General features: G+C 43.1%; 1 protein-coding gene across 1 annotated transcript in view; it reads right to left on the reverse strand.

Annotated features, from left to right (window-relative positions):
• DDX46 (DEAD-box helicase 46) overlaps window positions 1-22580 on the reverse strand; it is a 74135-nt gene that overhangs the window by 44748 nt on the left and 6807 nt on the right. Inside the window, exons 3-9 of the mRNA XM_038007717.2 lie at window positions 20959-21102; window positions 14862-14958; window positions 10990-11155; window positions 6768-6919; window positions 3037-3150; window positions 2186-2351; window positions 1238-1358 (exon numbers count right to left, since the gene is read on the reverse strand). Coding sequence (XP_037863645.1) covers window positions 1238-1358; window positions 2186-2351; window positions 3037-3150; window positions 6768-6919; window positions 10990-11155; window positions 14862-14958; window positions 20959-21102 — 960 coding nt within the window. The remainder of the gene's footprint in view (window positions 1-1237; window positions 1359-2185; window positions 2352-3036; window positions 3151-6767; window positions 6920-10989; window positions 11156-14861; window positions 14959-20958; window positions 21103-22580) is intronic.

A 22580-nucleotide genomic window follows, 5' to 3' on the forward strand; every position in this document is an offset into this window, starting at 1 on the left:
AGGCAGGAGAATCGCTTGAAGCTTGAACCCAGGAGGCGGAGGTTGCAGTGAGCCGGGATTGCGCCACTGCACTCCAGCCTGGTGACAAAGCGAGACTTGTCTAAAAAAAAATATATATATATATATATATATAAGTTGCATAATTTTTTTTTTTTTTTTTTAAGACAGAGTCTCTCTCTGTCACCAGGCTGGAGTGCAGTGCCACAATCCCAGCTCACTGCAACCTCTGACTCCAGGGTTCAAGCGATTCTCCTGCCTCAGCCTCCAAAGTAGCTAGGACTACAGGTTAGCTGGGACTATAGGCATGTGCCACCACACACAGTCAATTTTTGTATTTTTAGTAGAGACAGGGTTTCACCATGTCGGCCAGGATGGTCTCGATGTCTTAACCTCGTGATCTGCCTGTCTTGGCCTCCCAAAGTGTTGGGCTTACAGGTGTGAGACCCTGTCCCAGCCAAGTTGCATAATTTAACCAGCACTCTGGAAGGCCAAGGTAGGGGGATCACTTGAAGTCAGGAGTTTGAGATCAACTTCACCAACACGGCGAAACCCTGTCTCTATTAAAAATACAAAAATACAAAAATTGGCTGGGTGTGGTGGCGGGTACCTGTAATCCCAGCTACTTAAGAGGCTACGGCACAAGAATCGCTTGAACCCGGGATGCAGAGGTTGCAGTGAGCCGAGATCATGCCAATGCATGCCTGAGGGAAGAGGCGGGAGGCTCTGCCTCAAAAAACAAAAAAATAAATAAAAAATTTTAAAAGCCAGGCATGGTGGCTCACGCCTGTAATCCCAGCACTTTGGGAGGCTGAGGCGGGCAGATCACCTGAGGTCAGGATTTCAAGGCCAGCCTGGCCAACATGGTGAAACCTAGTCTCTACTAAAAATATTTTAAAAATTAACCAGCCGTAGTGGTGCACACCTATAGTTCAGCTACTCAGGAGGCTGAGGCAGGATAACTGCTTGAGCCCGGGTGGCTGAGGTCACAGTGAGCACAGTGAGATCGCACCACTGTACTCTACCCTGGGCAACAGAGCAAGATTCTGTCTAAAAAAAAAAAAAAAAAGCAGTTGTATAATTTAAAGGGTAAATTTTCATATGTAAATTATCTCAATAAAACAATTTTTTTAAACATAAGTTTTTTTAGAGTAAAAATGTAACTCAGGGAGACATTGGTGTGAAAGGACTATTTTGAGCAGCAAGACACAGAAAACATAAACAACCACCAACCACTTACTTTTTGAGGGAATTTAAGATCTTCATGGAAATTCCACACTGGACCCAGGATTTAATTGGTTTGGGACAACCTTTTCCTTTAACTGTAATGCCCTCCATTTCCAATCGAAACACATTTACCTCTACAAAACAAAACCCAGATTAAAAGTTCTTAAATATTGTTCTATTGGTGTCTTCTACTTTTCAATTAGGCATAAGATTAAGAATCTTTAACTCTTATGCCAGGCCCAGTGGCTCACACCTGTAATCCTAGCAACTAGCACTTTGGGAGGCAGACGCAGGCAGATCCCTTGAACCCAGGAGTTGAAGACCAACCTGGGCAACATGGTGAAACCCTGCCTCGACAAAAAGTACAAAAATTAGCTGGGTGTGGTGGCACATGCCTGTAGTCCCAGTTACTCAGGAGGCTGACATAGGAAGATCACCTGAGCCTGTTGGGGGGATGTGGGGTGTGGTAGGAAATCAAGGCTGCAGTGAGCCATGACTGCACCACTGCACTCCAGCCTCCAGCCTGGGCAATGGAAGGAGACCCTGTCTCAAAACAAAACAAACAATTTTTTAAATGTTTGTATTTTTTTAGTAGAGACAGGGTTTCACCATATTGGCCAGGATGGTCTCGAACTACTAACCTCATGATCTGCCCGCCTAGGCCTCACAAAGTGCTGGGATTACAGGCGTGAGCCACTGCGTCCGGCCTACTTTTCCGTATTTTAGTAGACGGGGTTTCACTCTAATGCCCAGGCTGGTCTCGAACTTCTGAGCTCAAACAATGCGCCCACCTCAGCCCCCCAAAGTGCTGGGATTACAGCCAACGCACCTGGCCAATTAATTTTTGATCATTTTAAAAATATTTCCAAAACATCTTCCTTCATCAGACACTATCCACATTTCTCTTGAGTAATGTGAAATGTATCCTCTTCTGTTAGTAAATGAAAAAATGGAATTTTACCTTCTTGAGACATTTTTGCTAGTTCTGGAACTTCGACATAGAAGTTTTTCCTAAATGGCTCATATTCAATTTTTCCATGATCAACTGGTTCTAGAAGCTTTCGCTGTTTTGTTTGATACCCTGTAAGGGCTGTCTGAAGATCAACTTCTTCCTCCTCTGAAGAATACTATAGTTTAAAAGAAAAAAATTAAAGAGGTAAGCTCATTACTATTTTCCTCTTGTGGGAAGCAATACTCCTAGCTTTTCAAATCTTCCTCTCCTAGAAACTACTCTAATTTTTTTACTTTCTGCAATACACTGTTTGACCCACAAGATTTTTATAGTGCTCCAGCACACTTAAACCTCTTAATTTTAAAATCACCTCAAATGATGTATGTCATCTTGAATTAGAAATACATCAAGAAGCTCCTGAAGAATTTTTCAACCTACTTTTCTTTTTCTTTGCCCTTTAGAAAGTTAAAATGCCAATATAAAGCTAAAACAGTAATGATCAGAGACGGCTCTAATAAGGTTTTGCTATCGTTTTTACTATATAAATCTTTACAATACGTGTTAATGGAAAGAAAGTTAATTCATTCTGTTACTTCATTTTTTTCTCTCCATATTGTATGCCTGAAGTGAGCTGATGAGCGGCAGAAAGATCATACAGTTAGGAATGAAAGACATCAGAATGTTCCACTAAATAGATATTTAACTAGATACTATTATACTACTAAGAATAGCAAGAATGTCTCCCAATTCTGGGAATTTCTCCTAGTTCACATAAATGAAAAGCACATCTCCATGAATGCTTTCTAATAAATGCTTCCAGGATAGTATCATAAACAAAGTCAAAATTAATGAAAAATCACCTCCATGGCATCCTGGTCATTCTCCATCAGCTCACCTTTCTTCTTATCAGAATCCACAACTGCTTTTTTGGTTGTCACAACAGTGACAACTTTTGTGACCGTTGGCCCAGACTTCTAAAATAAAGAAGAAATACAGAGTATTTTGCAAAGCTGAAACACAAGTTATATGACAGCCGAAGCCCACAATAACTGACAAAATTTCATCTTTAGTTTCTTTTTTTAGTGACATGGTCTCCATCACCCAGGCTTGAGTGGTGTGATCGTAGCTCACTGTAACCTCAAATTTCTGGGCTCAAGGAGTCATCCCATCTGTCCTTCTGAGTTGCTAGGACTATAAGCACATATCACCAAACCCAGTTAATTTTTTTTGCTTTTTGGTAGAAAGAGTCATGCTATGTTGCCCAGGCTGGTCTTGAACTGCTTGGCTCCAGTAATCTACCAGCCTCAGCCTACCAAATGTTCTGGGATTGCAGTTGTGAGCCAGGGCATTGAGCCAACTGAGTTATTAAATGAAAATAGAAACAACAGACTGTTTTTCTCATTAATTTGTATACATTTTTAAGCATAATATATTTTATAATACATCCACTTATCATTTACTGTATTATAGATAATTCTATATAATATCATTATATATACTTTATTTATTTACTGAGATAAAGTTTTGCTCTTGTCACCCAGGCTGGAGTGCAATGGCATGATTTCAGCTCACTGTAACCTCTGCCTCCCAGATTCAGGCAGTTTTCTCCCTCAGCCTCCCCAGTAGCTGGGATTACAGGCGCCCGCCACTATACTCAGCTAAGTTTTGTATTTTTAGTAGAAACAGGGTTTCACCATGTTGGCAGGCTGGTCTCAAACTCCTTATCTCAGGTAATCCACCCACCTAAGTCCCTGCAAAAGTGCTGGGATTACAGGCATGAGCCAGCGTGCCCAATTATATATATATATAAAATATATATATACATACACACACACACACACACACACATATTTTTTTTTTTCAGACTGAGTCTCATTCTGTTTCCCAGGCTGGAGTACAGTGGTGTGATCTAGGCTAATTGCTCCCAGTTCAACCTATTCCCCTTCCTCAGCCTCCCAAGTAGCTGGGATTAGAGGCATCCGCCATCACACCCAGCTAATTCTTGTATTTTTAGCAGAGATGGTGTTTTGCCATGTTGGCCAGGTTGATCTCTTAACTCCTGACCTCAGGTGATCATCCACCTCGGCCTCCCAAAATGTTGGGATTACAGGCATGAACCACCACATCCGGCATGATTATATATTTTCAAACTACTACTAGGCTGGGCACAGAGGCTCATGTCTGAAATTCCAGCACTTCGGGAGGCCAAGACAGGAGGATCACTTGAATCCAGGAGTTCGAGACCAACCTGGGTAACACAGCGAGATTCCACCTCTATAAACAATTAGCCAGGTGTAGTGGTACATGCCTGTAGTCCTAACTACTAAGAAGGTTGAAGCAGAATAATCGCTTCAGCCCAGGGGTATGAAGTATGATCATGCCACCGCAGCACTCCAGCCTGGGTAACACAGTGAGACCCTGTTGCTAAAAGACATTTTTTTAATTAAAAAATAAAATAAGCTTTGGGAGGCCGAGACGGGCGGATCACTAGGTCAGGAGATCAAGACCATCCTGGCTAACACGGTGAAACCCCGTCTCTACTAAAAAATACAAAAAACTAGTGGGGCGAGGTGGCGGGCGCCTGTAGTCCCAGCTAATGTAGTCCCAGCTACTCGGGAGGCTGAGGCAGGAGAATGGAGTAAACACGGGAGGCGGAGCTTGCAGTGAGCTGAGATCCAGCCACTGCACTCCAGCCTGGGCGACAGAGCGAGACTCCCTCTCAAAAATAATATAACATAACATAACAAAAGGCCAGGTGCAGAGGCTCACACTTGTAATCTCAGCACTTTGGGAGGCCAAGGCGGACAGATCACTTGAGGTCAAGAATTCAAGACCAGAATGGCCAACATGGTGAAACCGTCTCTACTAAAAATACAAAAATTAGCCAGGTATGGTGGTGGGCACTTGTAATTCCAGCTAATTGGGAGGCTGAGGTAGGAGAATCACTTGAACCTGGGAGGCACAGGGTGCAGTGAGCAGAGATAGTACCTACCACTGCACTCCAGCCTAGGCAACAGAGCAAGACTCCATCTCGAAAAACAAAACAAAACAAAACATAAATAAATAAAATAAAAAATAAAATAAAATAAAATAAAATAAAATAGGGTAGGTGCAGTAGCTAATGCCTGCAATCCCAGCACACTGGCAGGCCAAGGGAGGTGGCTCACCTGAGGTCAGGAGTTCAAGACCAGCCTGGCCAACATGGTGAAACCTCATCTCCACTAAAAATACAGAAATTAGCTGGGCGTGGTGGCAAGGGCCTGTAATTCCAGCTACTCAGGAAGCTGAGGCAGAAGAATCACTTGAACCCAGGAGGTGGAGGCTGCAGTGAGCTGAGACTGTGCCACTGCACTCCAGCCTAGGCAACAAAAGCGATACTCCATGTCAAAAAAATAAATTAAATTAATATAAAAAAATAAAATGAGGCTGGACATGGTGGTTCACACCTGTAATCCCAGCACTTTGGGAGGCCAAGGTGGGAGGATAACCTGAGGTCGAGAGTTCGAGACCAGCCTCACCAACATGATGAAACCCGGTCTCCACTAAAAATACTAAAATTAGCCGGGCACAGTGGCAGGCATCTATAATCCCAGCTACTTGGGAGGTTGAAGCAGGAGAATCACTTGAACTCAAGAGGCGGAGGTTGCAGTGAGCCAAGATTGCGCCACTGCACTCCAGCTTGGGCAATAGAGCGAGACTCTGTCTCAGAAAAATAAATAAATAAATAAATAAATAAATAAATAAATAATTTTTAAAAATGAAACAAAATACTACTAAATGGTATTTTCCAATCACTAGGCAAGCCAGGGGCTTGTACTGGGAGCCTAAATAAACCAGTAAATAAAACAGGTAAAAGTCACTGCCCTTAGAGTGCTTACATTTTAGAAGGGAGAAGGGACACACTGTAAACACAAAAAAATCATATAATTTGTCAAAATGTAATAAATGTTATGAAAAAGAGGAAAAACAGAATAAAGTGAAGGTCGTCAAGAGGTATCAAAAATGCAGCTGGGCATGGTGGCTCATGCCTGTAATCCCAGGATATTGGGAGGCCAAGGCAGGTGGATCACTTGAGGCCAGGAATTCGAGACCAGCCTAAGCAACATGGTAAAACCTCATCTCTACCAAAATACAAAAATTAGCCAGGAGTGGTGGTTCACACATGTAGTTGCAGCTACTTGGGAGGCTGAGGTAGGTAGACTGCACAGGCCTGGGAGGTGGAGGTTGCAGTGAGCCAAGATAACACCACTGCACTCCAGCCTGGGCAACAGAGAGAGACTGTTTCAAAAAAAAAAAGAGTATCAAAGACAGGAGTGCTAGAGAAGTCTCCAGAGAACTTATTAAAAAGGTTAATATGTAAGCAAAGATATTAAACAAAGGTGATGGTGTTAAAAGAGTGACTTTTGAAAGAACACTTAGAGCTAAAATTTGCCAGTATCTCTGGTACTTAGAAAAAGTACTGCCATCTCTCAGATGAGGAGAAAGAAAACTGTTAGCTTTATAAAATCATGCAAATCAGTAGGACAATGCAATGGAGAATTCAAGTTACCCAAAAGGAAATAGAAATCTTTAAAAATAAGAAATTCCATACCTTTTCATTTCCCCCACCACCTTTTACACTTCTCATGTTAAATTTTTTTACTTCCTCTTTCACTTCTTCCATGTAAGCATCTAATGGATCTAACTCCTCACCCTCCATTTCATTTCCTTCCTTTTCAGCTTCTGCAGGATCATCTTCATCATCTAAAATACCAGAATACACTTTCTTTAAACATCTGTTTCAATACGCAATATTTCACAATCAGACCACACCCCACCTCTCTAACCTTTTCTCCCACTGCCCAAACACCCCTTTTCCAATTACTCCAGCAATCCAGCAGTTCAAATGCTCACTTTCGGAGGTTTTTCCATTTTTACATGAAGCATGTATTACTTTTGAATATTAACAATGACAAATAAATATGAATAAAATATAAATTGTTTGGTTGTAATAGGGTCAAAAGATTAATTATGCCAAAAAAGATGATCTCCAATAATAGATTTTACAGCTATACAGCTGGATGCAGAACTACAAACTTTCTCTGCTAAATGACTTTTTTTCTTTGTTTCCTCTTTTTTTTTTTTTTTTTGAGATGGAGTCTCGCTCTGTCGCCCAGGCTAGAGTGCAGTGGCACAATCTCTGCTCCCTGCAAGCTTCGCCTCCCAGGTTCACACCATTCTCTTGCCTCAGCCTCACAAGTACCTGCCACTACAGGCGCCCACCACACCTGGCTAATCTTTTGTATTTTTAGTAGAGACAGGGTTTCACCATGTTAGCGAGGATGGTCTCAAACTCCTGACCTCGTTATCCGCCCGCCTCAGCCTCCCTAAGTGCTGGGATTACAGGCATGAGCCACCACGCCCAGCTTTCTTTCTTTTTCTTTTTTTTTTTGAGACAGAGTCTCGCTCTGTGGCCCAGGCTGGAGTGCAGTCGCGATCTCAGCTTACTGCAATCTCTGCATCCTGGGTTCAAGCAATTCTCCTGCCTCAGCCTCCTGAGTAGCTAGGATTATAGGCGCACGCCACCACACCTGGCTGATTTTTGTAGTTAATAGAGACGAGGTTTCACCATGTTTGTCAGGCTGGTCTTGAACTCCTGACCTCGTGATCCACCCACCCCATCCTCCTAAAGTGCTACGAGTACAGGCATGAGCCATCACGTCTGCTAAATGACATTTTCAATTACAGTTGAGCCCTGAACAACATAGGTTTGAACTGCATGGGTCCACATGGAAGTAAATTTTCTTCTGCCTTTGCCACCCCAGAGAGAAGATCAACTCCTCCTCCTCTTCTTTCTTCTCAGCCTACTCAATGTGAAGACGACAAGAATGAAGACTTTTAAGATGACCCACTTCAACTTAATGGACAGTAAATATATTTTCTCTTTCTTGTAATTCTTTTTTTTTTTCGAGACAGAGTTTCGCTCTGTCGCCAGTCTGGAGTGCAGTGGCGTGATCTCGGCTCACTGACTACAACCTCCATCTCTCAGGTTCAAGCGATTCTCCTGCCTCAGCCTCCCAAGTAGCTGGGACTACAGATGTGTGCCAGCAGGTCCAGCTAATTTTTGTATTTTTAGTAGAGATGGAGTTTCACCATGTTGGCCAGGATGATCTTGATCTCTTGACCTTGTGAACTGCCCGCCTCAGCCTCCCAAAGTGCTGGGATTACAGGCATGCACCAGCATGCCCGGCCTATTAATTCTCTTAATAACAATCTTTTCTCCAGCTTACCATATTAAAAGAATATAGTATTTAATACATAAAGCATACAAAGTATGTGTTATTCAACTGTTCATGTTACTGGTGAACAGTAAGCAGGTAACGCTTAGTTTCTGGGAAGTAAAAAGTTATATATGGATATTTCACTGCGTAGGGGGGTTGGAGTGCTGAGCTACCAAGTTGTTCAAGGGTCAACTGTATTTCTTCTCTTTCAATACCTTTCAATCACAGAAGATGGCGTATCTTAGTTATGCAGAAAAGATTAGATTGTCTTGAATTAAGATATCATGACTACTTGGCGGGGCGTGATGGCTCACACTTGTAATCCCAGTGCTTTGGGAGGCAGATCACGAGGCCAGGAGTTCGAGACCAGCCTGGCCACCACAGTGAAACCCTATCTCTACTAAAAATAGGCCAACGTGGGCAGATCACAAGGTTGGGAGTTCAACACCAGCCTGGCCAATGTGGTGAAACCTCATCTCTACTAAAAATACAAAAAAGTTAGTTGGGCGTGGCGGTGTATACCTATAATCCCAGCTACTGTGCAGGCTGAGGCAAAGAGTTTCTTGAACCCAGGAGGTGGAGGCTGCAGTGAGCCAAGATTGCGCCACTGCACTCAAGCGTGGGCAACAAAGCAAGACTCTGTCTCAAAAAAAAAAGAAACGACATCATAACTACTTATAGACAGAATCTATTTAAACCATTATTTGGAACTTTCACAGAAAATGAACCAAAATCCCGTTTTCCTATAAAATTATACAATCTTCTACTTTACTAAAATCTTAAAAGTCAAAATCAGATATGAAGGGAAATGTTTCCATCCTAAATTATGAAGTATCAGCAGCCAGGCACAGTGGCTCCCACCTGTAATCCCAGCAGTGAGAAAGGTCAAAGCAGCAGGCTCCCTTGACCCCACGAGTTCGAGACTAGCTGGGCAACATATCGAGACCCTGGCTCTTCAAAAAATGACAAAATTAACTGGGCATGGTGGCTCACACCTGTAGTCCCAGTACTTTGGGAGGCCAAAGTGGGAGGATCACCTGAGGTCAGGAGTTTAAAACCAGCCTGGCCAACATAGCAAAACCCCACCTGTACTAAAAATACAAAAATTCAAAAATTATCCAGGCATGGTGGCAGGTGCCTGTAATCCCGGCTACTTGAAAAGCTGAGGCTCAAGAGAATAGCTTGAACCTGGGAGGCACAGACTACAGTGCCACTTGGGTGACAGAGCGAGACTCAGTCAAAAAAGAAAAAAGAAAAAGACAAAATCAGCCAGGCATGGTGGCTACTCTGGAGGCTGAGGCAAAAAAATCACTTGAGCCCAGGAGGTCGAGGCTGCAGTGAACCATGACTGTGCCACTGCACTTCAGCCTAGGCAACAGAGTGAAACTCTACCTCCAAAAAAATAGAAAAATCAGAGGAGGGACTTGAAAGCATGCCCTTAATTTACTCTCCTTATTAACATTCACATTGCTAGTAATACATTAAAGAGCTATTTACTGGCTATGCTCATAAGCACTCAATGATTCACTCTAAAGTAAAATCAGTGATGCTTACTAAACACAATTTTATGTTTCAAATTACAACATAAATATTAAAAGGGGCTTTTACAATCTCAATTCCAATTCTGGGTATATACTTCACAGAACTCAATACAGAGACTCAAACAGATATTTATACACCAATGGCCACAGGAGCATTACTCACAATAATAAAAAGGTGGAAACAACCAAATTATCCAACAGCAGGTGAATGAACAAACAAAACTTGGCATATATATATACAGTGAAATATTATTCAGCCATATAAAGAAAGGAAATTCCGAGATGCTACAACATACATGCACCTTGAAAACATTATGCTAAGTGAAATAAGCCAGACACAAAAAGATAAGTATTTATCATGATTCCACTTATGTGAGGTAGCTAGATCAAACAAATTCAGACAGAGACAGAAAACAGAACAAAGGTTGTAAGAAGTAGTGCAAAAAGGCGCCATAGAGTTATTTAAAAGGTGCGGAGTTTCTGCATGGAATGACCAAAAAGTCATGGAAACAGACAGTGGTAATGACTGCACAACACTACAAATGTATTTATCACCAAACTGAAACTTGAAAATGATGAAAATGGTAAACAGGGCCAGGCGCGCTGGCTCACACCTGTAATCCCAGCACTTCGGGAGGCCAAGGCAGGCGGATCACGAGTTCAGGAGACTGAGACCATCCTGGCTAACACGGGGAAACCCCATCTCTACTAAAAATACAAAAAATTAGCTGGGCGTGGTGGCGGGCGCCTGTAGTCCCAGCTACTTGGAAGGCTGAGGCAGGAGAATGGCGTGAACCTGGGAGGCAGAGCTTGCAGTGAGCCAAGATTGCGCCACTGCACTCCAGCCTGTGCAATAGAGCGAGACTCGGTCTCAAAAAAAAGAAGAAAATGGTAAATAGTGTATTATGCATAGTTTTCAACAATAAAAAAGATTAAAAATCCCTTACGAAATATTATTCATATAATATTCTACATGAGTTTTTATACAGGCTATCAGGCTAAAAAAATATACCATCATCGTCCTCTAAACTCCATTTTTTCCCTTGTTTCATCTCTTCGATTTCCTTTTTCAGTTCTCCTATGTTTTCCATAGCCTTTTTACGTTGCTCTTCTCGCCATTTTTCTACTCTTTCTTTTCGCTTTCTCATTTCTTCTTCCAGCTTATTCTGGTCAAAGTTCTTGGGGAATAAAATAAAGAAAGAGATGGAGGAAAATAAAAAGAAAAATCAAATTTAATAACTTTGCTCCAAGTGACATTCCAGTAAGTTCTTCAAAGTATAAAGAAGGGGTAAAAAGGCATATATACAAACTCCTCAGGGTAGACTTAAATCACACACCTTTATAAATATACGCACAAATATATTACCAAAATGAAATCACAAAAAAAGCATCTTCAAATAAGAAAGCCAAAAGATATATTTCAAACACCATAAATTAATCTAATTTTACTTGCATTATGCACACATAAATTTTATTTCTTCCTAACAATAGAAACTAAAGCAATTAGCAAGAAAAGTTTCCCAGTTATTGTCAATTTTAGTCCCCTAAACTCCTCCAAAACTGCCTCTATGAAAAGCAATTTTCTATTACAAGCTAGAAAGTAAATGACATCAACATGATAAAGAAATTTTGTGACCAGGCACATGGTACATGCCTGTGGTCCCAGCTACTTGGGAAGCTGAGGCTAGAGGATCCCTTGAGCACAGGAGGTTGAGATCAGCCTCGGCAACAAAGGGAGACTGTGTTATTAAGAAAATAAACGTTTAGGCCGAGCGTAGTGGCTCAAGCCTGTAATCCTAGTACTTTGGGAGGCCAAGACGGGCGGATCACGAAGTCAGGAGATCGAGACCATCCTGGCTAACACAGTGAAACCCTGTTTCTACTAAAAAAAATACAAAAAACTAGCAGGGCGAGGTGGCGGGCACCTGTAGTCCCAGCTACTCGGGAGGCTGAGGCAGGAGAATGGCGTAAACCCGGGAGGCGGAGCTTGCAGTGAGCTGAGATCTGGCCACTGCACTCCAGCCTGAGCAACAGAGCGAGACTCTGTCTCAAAAAAAGTAAATAAATAAAATAAAATAAAAGTTTATGGCCAGGCACGGTGGCTTACACCTGTAATCCCAGCACTGCGGAAGCTGGGGTGGGTGGATCCCTTGAGGTCAGGAAGTAAAGACCAGCCTTGCCAACATGGTGAAACCCTGTCTCTACTAAAAACACAAAATTAGCTGGGCATGGTTCCCCATTCATGTAGTCCCAGCTACTCAGGAGGCTGAAGCAGGAGAATTGCTTCAACTCAGGAGGCGGAGGTTGCAGCGAGCTGAGATCACGCCATTGTACTCCAGCCTCGGCAACAAGAGCATAACTCCGTCTCAAAAAAAATGAATAGGCCAGGCTCATGCTTGTAATCCCAGCACTTTGGGAGGCAGAGGTGGGCAGATTGCCTGAAGGCAGGAGTTTGAGACCAGTCTGGCCAACATGGGGAAATCCCATCTCTACAAAAAATACAAAAAAAATAGCTGGGCATGGTGGCATGCGCCTATAATCCCAGCTACTCGGGAGGCTGAGGCAGGGGAACTGCTTGAACAAAGGAGGCAGAGGTTGCAGTGAGCCGAGATCACACCACTGCACTCTAGCCTGGGTGACAGAGCAAGACTCCATCTCAAAAAAATAACAAATAAATAAATAAATAAAACCAAAATCGGCAAAAGATACGAATACACCATTCAAATAAAAGTGAAAATGGTTAATAAACTTGAGAAAATGGCCAGATGCGGTGGCTCGCACCTGTAATCTCAGCATTTTGGGAGGCCGAGGCAGGTGGAACACCAGAGGTTGGGAGTTTGAGACCAGCCTGACCAACATGGAGAAACCCCGTCTCTACTAAAAATACAAAATTAGCCAGGCATGGTGGCACATGCCTATAATTCCAGCTACTCGGGAGGCTAAGGCAGAAGAATAGCTTGAACCCAGGAGGTAGAGGTTGCGGTGAGCCTAGATCACGCCATTGTACTCCAGTCTGGGAAACAAGAGCAAAACTCTGTCTCAAAAAAAAAAAAAAAAAAAAAAAAAAATTAAATACATTCTTATTAAATTATAAATACATATTATATTCACAGCATTTAAATATTCACTCATTTAAGATATGCAGCTGAATATAAAGAATACCAATCACTTCCTAACAGATTGGAAAAATTAAACTTTGAAATTCCCATGGGCGCAAGGATGTACAGAAACAAATGTATTCACGTCTAAATTCTTTTTTTCGGTTTTTTGGTTCTGGGTTTTTTTTTTTGAGACAGTCTCACTGTCACCCAGGCTGGAGTGCAGTGGCATGAACTCGGCTCACTGAAATCTCTGCCTCCCAGGTTCAAGCTCCCGAGAAACTGGGATTACAGGCACATGCCACCACGCCTGGCTAATTTTGTATTTTTAGTAGCAACAGAGTCTCACTGTGTTGGCAGGCTGGTCTTGAACTCCTGACCTCAAGTGATCCGCCTGCCTCGGCCTCCCAAATTCCTGGGATTACAGGCATAAGCCACAGCACCTGGCCTCATGTCTAAATTCCTAAGTCTAAATTTTTTTTTCAGACAGTCTCACTGTCACCAGGCTGGAGTGCACTGGCTGGATCTTGGCTAATTGCAATCCCCAAGTCCTGGGTTCAAGACATTCTCCTGCCGCAGCCTCCCAAGTAGCTGGGATTACAGGCACGCGCATCCACAACCAGCTAATCTTTGTATTTTTAGTAGAGACAAGGTTTCACCACGGTGGCCAAGATGGTCTCAATCTCTTGACCTCGTGATCTACCCACCTTGGCCTCCCAAAGTGCTGGGATTACAGGTATGAGCCACCACGCCCGGCCTTCAAGCTTTTTTTGAGACAGAGTTTCGCTCTTGTTGCCCAGGCTGGACTGCAATAGTGCGATTCTGGCTCATGCAACCTCTACCTCCCAGGTTCAAGTGATTCTCCTGCCTCAGTCTCCCAAGTAGCAGGGATTACAGGCACGTGCCACCACGTCTGGCTAATTTTTGTATTTTTAGTAATGATGGGGTTTTACCATGTTGGTCAGGCTGGTCTAGAACTCCTCACCTCAGGTGATCCACCTGCCTTGGCCTCCCAAAGTGGTGAGATTACAGGCATGAGCCACCGTGCCCAGCCTTAAGTCTAAATTTACACAAATTTTTTGGAAGGCAACTGATAATGTTCATATGGTAAGACCACATTTTTATGTAAAAAGAGATAATGTGTATAGATGTGCAACTTTTTTCAGAAAATTTTCCCACAGGGTAAATATTATTTAATCTTCCTTTTTATCTTTCACAACTGGTTATTTTAAAATAAAGCTTACAGCATTAAAAAGAAAAAATTTGTCGTCATAGAAACAAGTTTGTTTTTGTTTTTGTGACGGAGTCTTGCTCTGTCGCCCAGGCTGTAGTGGCCCAATCTCAGCTCACTGCAAGCTCCGCCTCCCGGGTTCACGCCATTCTCCTGCCTCAGCCACCCAAGTAGCTAGGACTACAGGCGCCTGCTACCACGTCTGGCTAATTTTTTTTTTGTATTTTTAGTAAAGACAGGATTTCACCGTTAGCCAGGATGGTTTTGCTCTTCTGACCTCATGATCCGCCCACCTTGCCCTCCCAAAATGCTGGGATTACAGGCATGAGCCACTGCACCCAGCCCATAGAAATAAGTTTGATGCATGCCTGTAGTCCCAACTACTTGGGAGGCTGAGGCAGGAGAATCGCTTGAACTCAGGAGGCGGAGGTTGCAGTGAGCCGAGAATGTGCCACTGCAGCACTCCAGCCTGGGCAACACAGCGAGACTCTTACCTCCAAAAAAAGAGAAAGAAACAAGTATGATATACAATTATTCTTAAATTAATAAACATACACCAGCATCTTTTTCTTTTTCATCCTCCTTGTCATCTTTGTCTTTTTTCTTCTCTTTAGAGCTTTCCCCACCATCAGTTTTCTCTTTGGACCTAGATCTACCAAAAAAATAAAAGAGACAAGAGAAATATCATTCATTTGTGCTTAGAAACATTCATTATTAAATACTTTTTTTTTTTTTTTTGAAACAGTGTCTCATTCCGTCACCTGGAAAGGAGTGCAATGGCGTGATCTCGGCTCACTCGGACTCAAGCGATTCTCCTGTCACAGACTCTCAAACAGCTGAGATTACAGGTGCAAGCCACCACACTCACAATTTTTGTATTTTTTTTTTTTTTTTGAGACAGAGTCTTGCTCAGTCGCCCAGGCTGGAGTGCGGTGGCGTGATCTCGGCTCACTGCAAGCTCCGCCTCCTGGCTTCACGCCATTCTCCTGCCTCAGCCTCCCGAGTAGCTGGGACTACAGGCGCCCGCCACTATGCCGGGCTAGTTTTTTTGTATTTTTAGTAGAGACGGGGTTTCACCGTGTTAGCCACGATGGTCTCGATCTCCTGACCTCGTGATCCGCCCGTCTCGGCCTCCCAAAGTGATGGGATTACAGGCGTGAGTCACTGCGCCCGGCCTTGTATTTCTAGTAGAGACAGGTTTTTTTGTATTTCTAGTAGAGACAGGTTTTCACCATGTTGGCCAGGCTGGTCTTGAACTTCTAACCTCAGGTGATCTGCCCGCCTCAGCCTCTAGTATTAGAGGAATATTATAATATTAATATTCCTCATGCCTGGGATTACAGACATGAGCCACCTTGCCTGGCCTTAAAATACTTTTACAGGTGGGGTGAGGTGGCTCACACTTACATTCCCAATGCTTTGGGAGGCCAAGGCAGGAGGATCAATTGAAAATAGGAGTTAAAGAGATCAGCCAGGGCAACATAACAAGATCCAATCTTTCCAAAAAATTCTAAGAATTAGCTCGGTATGGTGGTGTGCAACTGCAGCCCTACCTACTGAGGAGGCAGAGACAAGACAATCACTTGAGTCCAGTAGTTCGAGGCTGCAGTTAGTTATGATCCCATCACTGCACTCCAGCTTGGGTGACAAAGTGAGACCCTGTCTCTTCAAAAAAAAAAAAAAAAAGACGTAGGTCAGACATAGTGGCTCATGCCTGTAATCTCAGCATTTTGGGAGGCCAAGGCAGGAAGATCATTTGAGCCCAGGAGTTCGAGACCAGCCAGGATAATATAGTGAGATGTCATCTCTATTAAATTAAAACAAAAAAATACATAAGTACACTTACTACATTTGTATTCCACTATTTAGGTAAGAAATAAACTTCTAAGAGTCAACTGTGTTTTCATATTCCATTAATAAACACCTGGAGGCCAGGCACAGTGGCTCACGCCCGTAATCCCAGCACTTTGAGAGGCCGAGGCAGACAGATCACAAGGTCAGGAGATTGAAACCATCCTGGTCAACATGGTGAAACCCCATCTCGGCAGGGCGCGGTGGCTCACGCCTGTAATCCCAGCCCTTTGGGAGGTCCAGGCAGGTGGATCACATGAGGTCAGGAGTTCTAGACCAGTCTGACCAACATGGTGAAACCCTGTCTCTACTACAAATACAAAAATTAGCCAGGCTTGGTGACAGGAGCCTGTAATTCCAGCTATTCGGGGGTGGGAGGCCAAGGCAGGAGAATTGCTTGAACCCGGAAGGCGGAGGTTGCAGTGAGCTGAGATCTGGCCACTGCACTCCAGTCTGGGCGACAGAGCGAGACTCTGTCTCAAAAAAAAAAAAAATACAAAAAAATTAGCTGGGCGTTGTGGTGGGCGCCTGTAGTCCCAGCTACTCTGGAGGCTGAAGCAGAAGAATGGCATGAACCCAGGAGGTGGCATTTGCAGTGAGCCGAGATCGCACCACTGCACTCCAGCCTGGGCGACAGAGCAAGACTCTGTTTCAAAAAAAAAAAAAACTTGAAAATATAATGGGCCGGGCACGGTGGCTCACGCCTGTAATCCCAGCACTTTGGGAGGCCAAGGTGGGCAGACCACGAGGTCAGGCTATCGAAATCATCCTGGCTAACATGGTGAAGCCCCGTCTCTGCTAAAAATACAAAAAATTAGCCAGGCGTGGTGGTGGGCGCCTGTAGTCCCAGCTACTCGGGAGGCGGAGGCAGGAAAATGGCGTGAACCCGGAAGGCGGAGCTTGCAGTGAGCCGAGATCTGCCACTGCACTCCAGCCTGGGGCGATGAGCAAGACTCCATCTCAAAAAAAAAAAGAAAGAAAATATAATGAAAAAAATTAATTCCATGATTAATCCCATGACACAAATGGGAAACATTACTAAATACTTGAACATACTATATACAAACAACAAAATTTAGGTAGGATAGTTAAAATGTGATAAATGAAGAAACAGACCTATATTCTGCAAGATAATTTATATGTAATAACATTTAAAATCCCAAGGCACACGCATTTTGAATGTTCTAATGTTCTAATGATTTTTGGGGGCTTGAGACGGAGTCTCTCTCTGTCGGCCAGCCTGGAGTGCAGTGGCACAATCTCAGCTCACTGAAATCTCTGCCTCCCAGTTTCAAGCGATTCTCCTGCCTCAGCCTCCTGAGTAGCTGGGATCACAGGTGTGCGCCACCACACCTGGCTAATTTTTTATTTTTAGTAAAGACGAGGTTTCACCATGTTGGTCAGGCTGGTCTCAAACTCCTGACCTTGTGATCCACCCACTTTGGCCTCTCAAAGTGCTGGGATTACAGGCGTGAGCCACTTCACCTGGCCTTCTAATGATTTTCTAATGTTAAAATAACCTGCCATTCTTGGAATAAACCCAACTTGTTTATGCACCCCAACTTACGGCATCTCATAACGAATAAAATTTCTTAATTTTAATGTAATCAAATTAGTCCATCTTTTTTCTCCTTTATAACTGGTGCTTTTTAAAGTAGTTTAGAAATCCTTCCAGATTTGATGTAAGATACCTAGAGGTGAAGAAGATACTCTCTAGTACAAACTTTTAAAAGGTTTAGAATTTTGCCATCTAATTTGGTCTTTGCTTGGAATTGCTTTTTGTTCACAGAATACGGTAGGCAGTCTTATTTCATAAAAGGATACTAGATATCCCTAGAAAAATTTTTTAAATTTTCTGGCCAGGCTTGGTGGCTCATGCCTGTAATCCTAGCACTTTGGAAGGCCGAGGTGGGTGGATCATAAGGTCAGGAGATCGAGACCATTCTGGCTAACACAGTGAAACCCCATCTCTACTAAAAAATAAAAAAAATTAGCCGGGCATGTTGGCACACGCCTGTAAGTCCCAGCTACTCAGGAGGCTGAGGCAGGAGAATTGCTTGAACCCGCGAGGCGGAGGTTGCAGTGAGCCGAGATTGCACCATTACATTCCAGCCTGGGCAACAGAATGAGACTTTGTCTCAAAAAAAAAAAAAAAAAAAAAAAAAAGTCTCCACTTATTACAGCACCACCTCTGTCACCTAATCAAATTACCATGTGTATGGATGTGTTTCTGGGCTCTTTACATGGTTCACTAATCTGTTTGTCCACTGCTACACAAATTGCACATTGTCTTAATTTCTGTAATTTTTTGGGTTTTTTTTTTTTTTTGAGAAGGAGTTTCACTCTTGTTGCCCAGGCTGGAGTGCAATGGCACGATCCTGGCTCACTGCAACCTCCGCCTCCTGGTTTCAAGCTATTCTCCTGCCTTAGTCTCCTGAGTAGCTGAGATTACAGGCATATCACTACGCCCAGCTAATTTTGTATTTTTAGTAGACATGGGGTTTCTCCACATTGGTCAGGCTGGTCACGAACTCCCGACCTCAGGTGATCCGCCCACCTCGGCCTCCCAAAGTGCTGGGATTACAGGCGTGAGCCACTGCACCCAGCCTAATTTCTGTAACTTTTAAGACAAGCCTTGGTTGGGCGCGGTGGCTCACGCCTGTAATCCCAGCACTTTGGGAGGCCGAGGTGGGCGGATCACTTGAGGTCAGGAGTTCCAGATCAGTTCGGCAAACATGCCAAAATCCTATCTCCACTAAAAATACAAAAATTAGCTTGGCATGGTGGCGGGAACCTGCAATCCCAGCTACTTGGGAGGCTGAGGCAGGAAAATTGCTTGAACCCCACAGGCAGAGCTTGCAGTGAACTGAGATTGTGCCTCTGCACTCCAGCCTGGGCGACAGAGTGAGACTGTCTCCAAAAAGAAAAAAGTATTCAACTCCTACTTCATTATTAATCACGGAAATGCAAACTGAAACAATAACAATATTATTATTACACATCTGTCCAGTTGGCAAAAATTTAAAGGATTGACAATTCCAAATACTGAAAAGGGCATGGGATAACAGCATTCTCACCCACTGATAGTACAAGTATCATTAGTACAAACTCTTTGAAAATCAATTTGAGATTAACTACTAAAAATAAAGCTATGTTTATTCTACAACCAAGCACTTTCACTTCTAGAAATGCACACTAGCAAAAAGTTATGTGCGTATATACCAAGAGATACACACACAAAAGCTAATAGCCCAAAGGTTAAAGCAAACATCCATTTTCAGCAGAATGGATAAATTATGGAATATTTATACCACAGAATACTACTCAGCAACGAAAATGAACTACTGCTGTAACATGTGAATCTCAAACAATGTTGAGCAAAGACACATATGAACACATGACTCCATTCATGTAAAGATAAAAAGAAAACATAAATCTAAATTTTTTTTCCAGATGCAAACGCAGTTGTAAAACTATAAGGAAATGAAGAAAATTACTAGCACAAAAGTCAGCAGTGGTTTCACCTAGCAGGTAGAGAGTTAGGTTAGAGAAGATAAATGGAGGACTTATGGGATACTGACAATGTTTTATTTCTTGACTTTGATGGTGGGCATATGATATTTGTTTTATAATTACTTAATAAACTACATGTTTTTTTGGGTTTTTTTTTCTGAGACAGAGTCTCGCTCTGTTGCCCAGAGCTGGAATGCAATGGTGCCATCATCTCAGCTCACTGCAACCTCCGCCTCCTGGTTCAAGCATTTCTCCCACCTCAGCCTCCCAAGTAGCTGGGATTACAGGCATGTGCCACCATGCCCAGCTGATTTTTGTATTTTTAGTAGAGATGGGGTTTTACCATGTTGGCCAGGCTGGTCTCGACCTCCTGATCTCGTGATCTGCCTGCCTCGACCTCCCCAAGTGCTGGGATTACAGACATAAGCCACCGTGCCCAATCTTAATAAACTATATGTTTATATTTTGCTCACTTTTTCTGAATTTATATTTTGTTTTTAACTGAAATAGAACTTCCAGAATGGGCAGAGTGGCTCACACCTATAATCCCAGGACTTTTGGAGGCCTAGGTGAGAGGATCGCTTGAGTCTACAAGTTTGAGGTTAGTGAGCTATGTTCTTGCCACTTCACTCCAGCCTGGGCAACAGAGTGAGACCTTGTCTGAAAAGAAAACGACAGAGTTTCTACAAAGATGTCTGTAAAATACATTTCCGATCAATAGTATGTATTAAGAAAGAATACAATGTATTGACTGTTAAAACTGACAGAATCTAGTATTTTCCAGCTGAATTACAAACATTATAACCGATTAAAATAAAACACTGGCCGGGCGCGGTGGCTCAAGCCTGTAATCCCAGCACTTTGGGAGGCCGAGACGGGTGGATCACGAGGTCAGGAGATCGAGACCATCCTGGCTCACACGGTGAAACTCCGTCTCTACTAAAAAAATACAAAAAAACTAGCCGGGCGAGGTGGCGGGCGCCTGTAGTCCCAGCTACTCGGGAGGCTGAGGCAGGAGAATGGCGTGAAACCGGGAGGTGGAGCTTGCAGTGAGCTGAGATCCGGCCACTGCACTCCAGCCTGGGTGACAGAGCAAGACTCCATCTCAAAAAAAAAAAATAAAATAAAATAAAATAAAATAAAATAAAATAAAACACTGCCAACAGTTCATGGTAGAAGCCAAATACAGTTAATTCTCTACAAAAATAAATTTAAAGGAAAAAAAAGGCGCAGAGAAGGGAAGCAGTCCCCAATCTGCATTATAGATGCAGCCCAATGATAACATTACCTATTCTCAATTTTCTTGCTTTTATTGCCAGGACTGGAGGATCGGGATCGCCGGCCCCGGCTTCTACTCCTTGAGCGTCTCCGGTCTCTACTTCGAGATCTTCTTCGCTCTCGGCTTCTGTCTCTCTCTCTGCTTCTGGAACGTCTGAAAGGGGAACACTTTTCATTTATTCTATGACCAAATGGAGTTACTATTTCAGATCAGGATTCTGTCCCACATTGAAAGAATCTTAATTACTACCATTATTAAAGGCAGAGATCTCAATGAAGTAAAGCCAGGTCTTACAAGTGCTCAATGAAAGAAATGAGAATACTAATTTTTTTTTTTTTTTTTAGACAATGTCTCAGTTCTGTCACCCAGGCTGGAGTGCAGTGGTACAATTGCAGCTCACTGCAACCTCTGCCTTCCAGGTTCAAGTGATTCTCCTGCCTCAGTCTCCCCAGTAGCTGGGATTACAGATCTGCACCACCATGCCAGGCTAATTTTTTTTTTTTTTTTTGGAGACAGAGTTTCACTCTTGTTGCCCAGGCTGGAGTGCAATGGCACGATCTCGGCTCGCCACAACCTCTGTCTCCTGGGTTAAAGCAATTCTCCTGCCTCAGCCTCCTGAGTAGCTGGGATTACAGGCATGCGCCACCATGTCCAGCCAATTTTGTATTTTTAGAGATGGGCTTTCTCTATGTTGGTCAGGCTGGTCTCGAACTCCCAACCTCAGGTGATCTGCCTGCCTCAGCCTCCCCAAGTGCTGGGATTACAGGCATGAGCCACCATTCCAGGCCAGAGAATACTAATTTCATAAAGATGTTTGTGAAAAACACATAATAAATCTGTAATTAACATCGATTTAAAATTGATGGTCTAAGATAGAATACCTAGTTTCAGATAGCCTAAACCTAAGTATAAGGATGGGGATAATGGGGCTACTAAAAGATCACTGATCTGAAGATGAAGAGGCAAGAATTTCTATCCTGCTACTCTTGGTAACCAATGACATGATACAGGTCAGATCTCCAACTTTCTGGGTCTCAGTTTCATCATCTATAAAATATGGAGACTTCACTTGACATCTTTGAAATCCTTCTTGCTCTAAAATCTTATGATTCTACTTTCACACCAAAAAGTCAAAGACCAAATGTTAAATAACCATTTTCACTTAAGTACTTGAATTAATTGTGTGAAATTGTCCTAGGACCACAAAATGTGAAAATGAATTAGTTAGCACTACCCACATTGTCACGTGAGAATTTTTTCCTTGAATCCTATGTAATACCAATGTACTCCAATGTCTGAAAAGGATGAAGTTAAATTCTTTCTGTGATCCACTCACAACACAACCTTGTCTTCCTTTCCTATTTTAATGAGAAACTGGGCAAGGTATGGTATCTCATACCTGTAGGCCCAACCTTTTGGGAGGCCACTAGCAACACAGTTAAGACCCCCATCTCTATGAAAAGCTGTTTTTAATTGGCTGGGTGTGGTGTGTACAGAAGATTACTTTCTATTTTTCTGTTACGAGATGGAGTCCTGATCTGTCGCCCAGGCTGGAGTAGGGTGGCACCATCTTGGCTCACTGCAACCTCCACTTCCCAGGTTCAAGCAAGTATCCTGCCTCAGCCTCCCGA

Source organism: Chlorocebus sabaeus, chromosome 23 (assembly GCF_047675955.1).
Source record: "Chlorocebus sabaeus isolate Y175 chromosome 23, mChlSab1.0.hap1, whole genome shotgun sequence".
In the NCBI taxonomy this organism is placed as follows: Eukaryota; Metazoa; Chordata; class Mammalia; order Primates; family Cercopithecidae; genus Chlorocebus; species Chlorocebus sabaeus.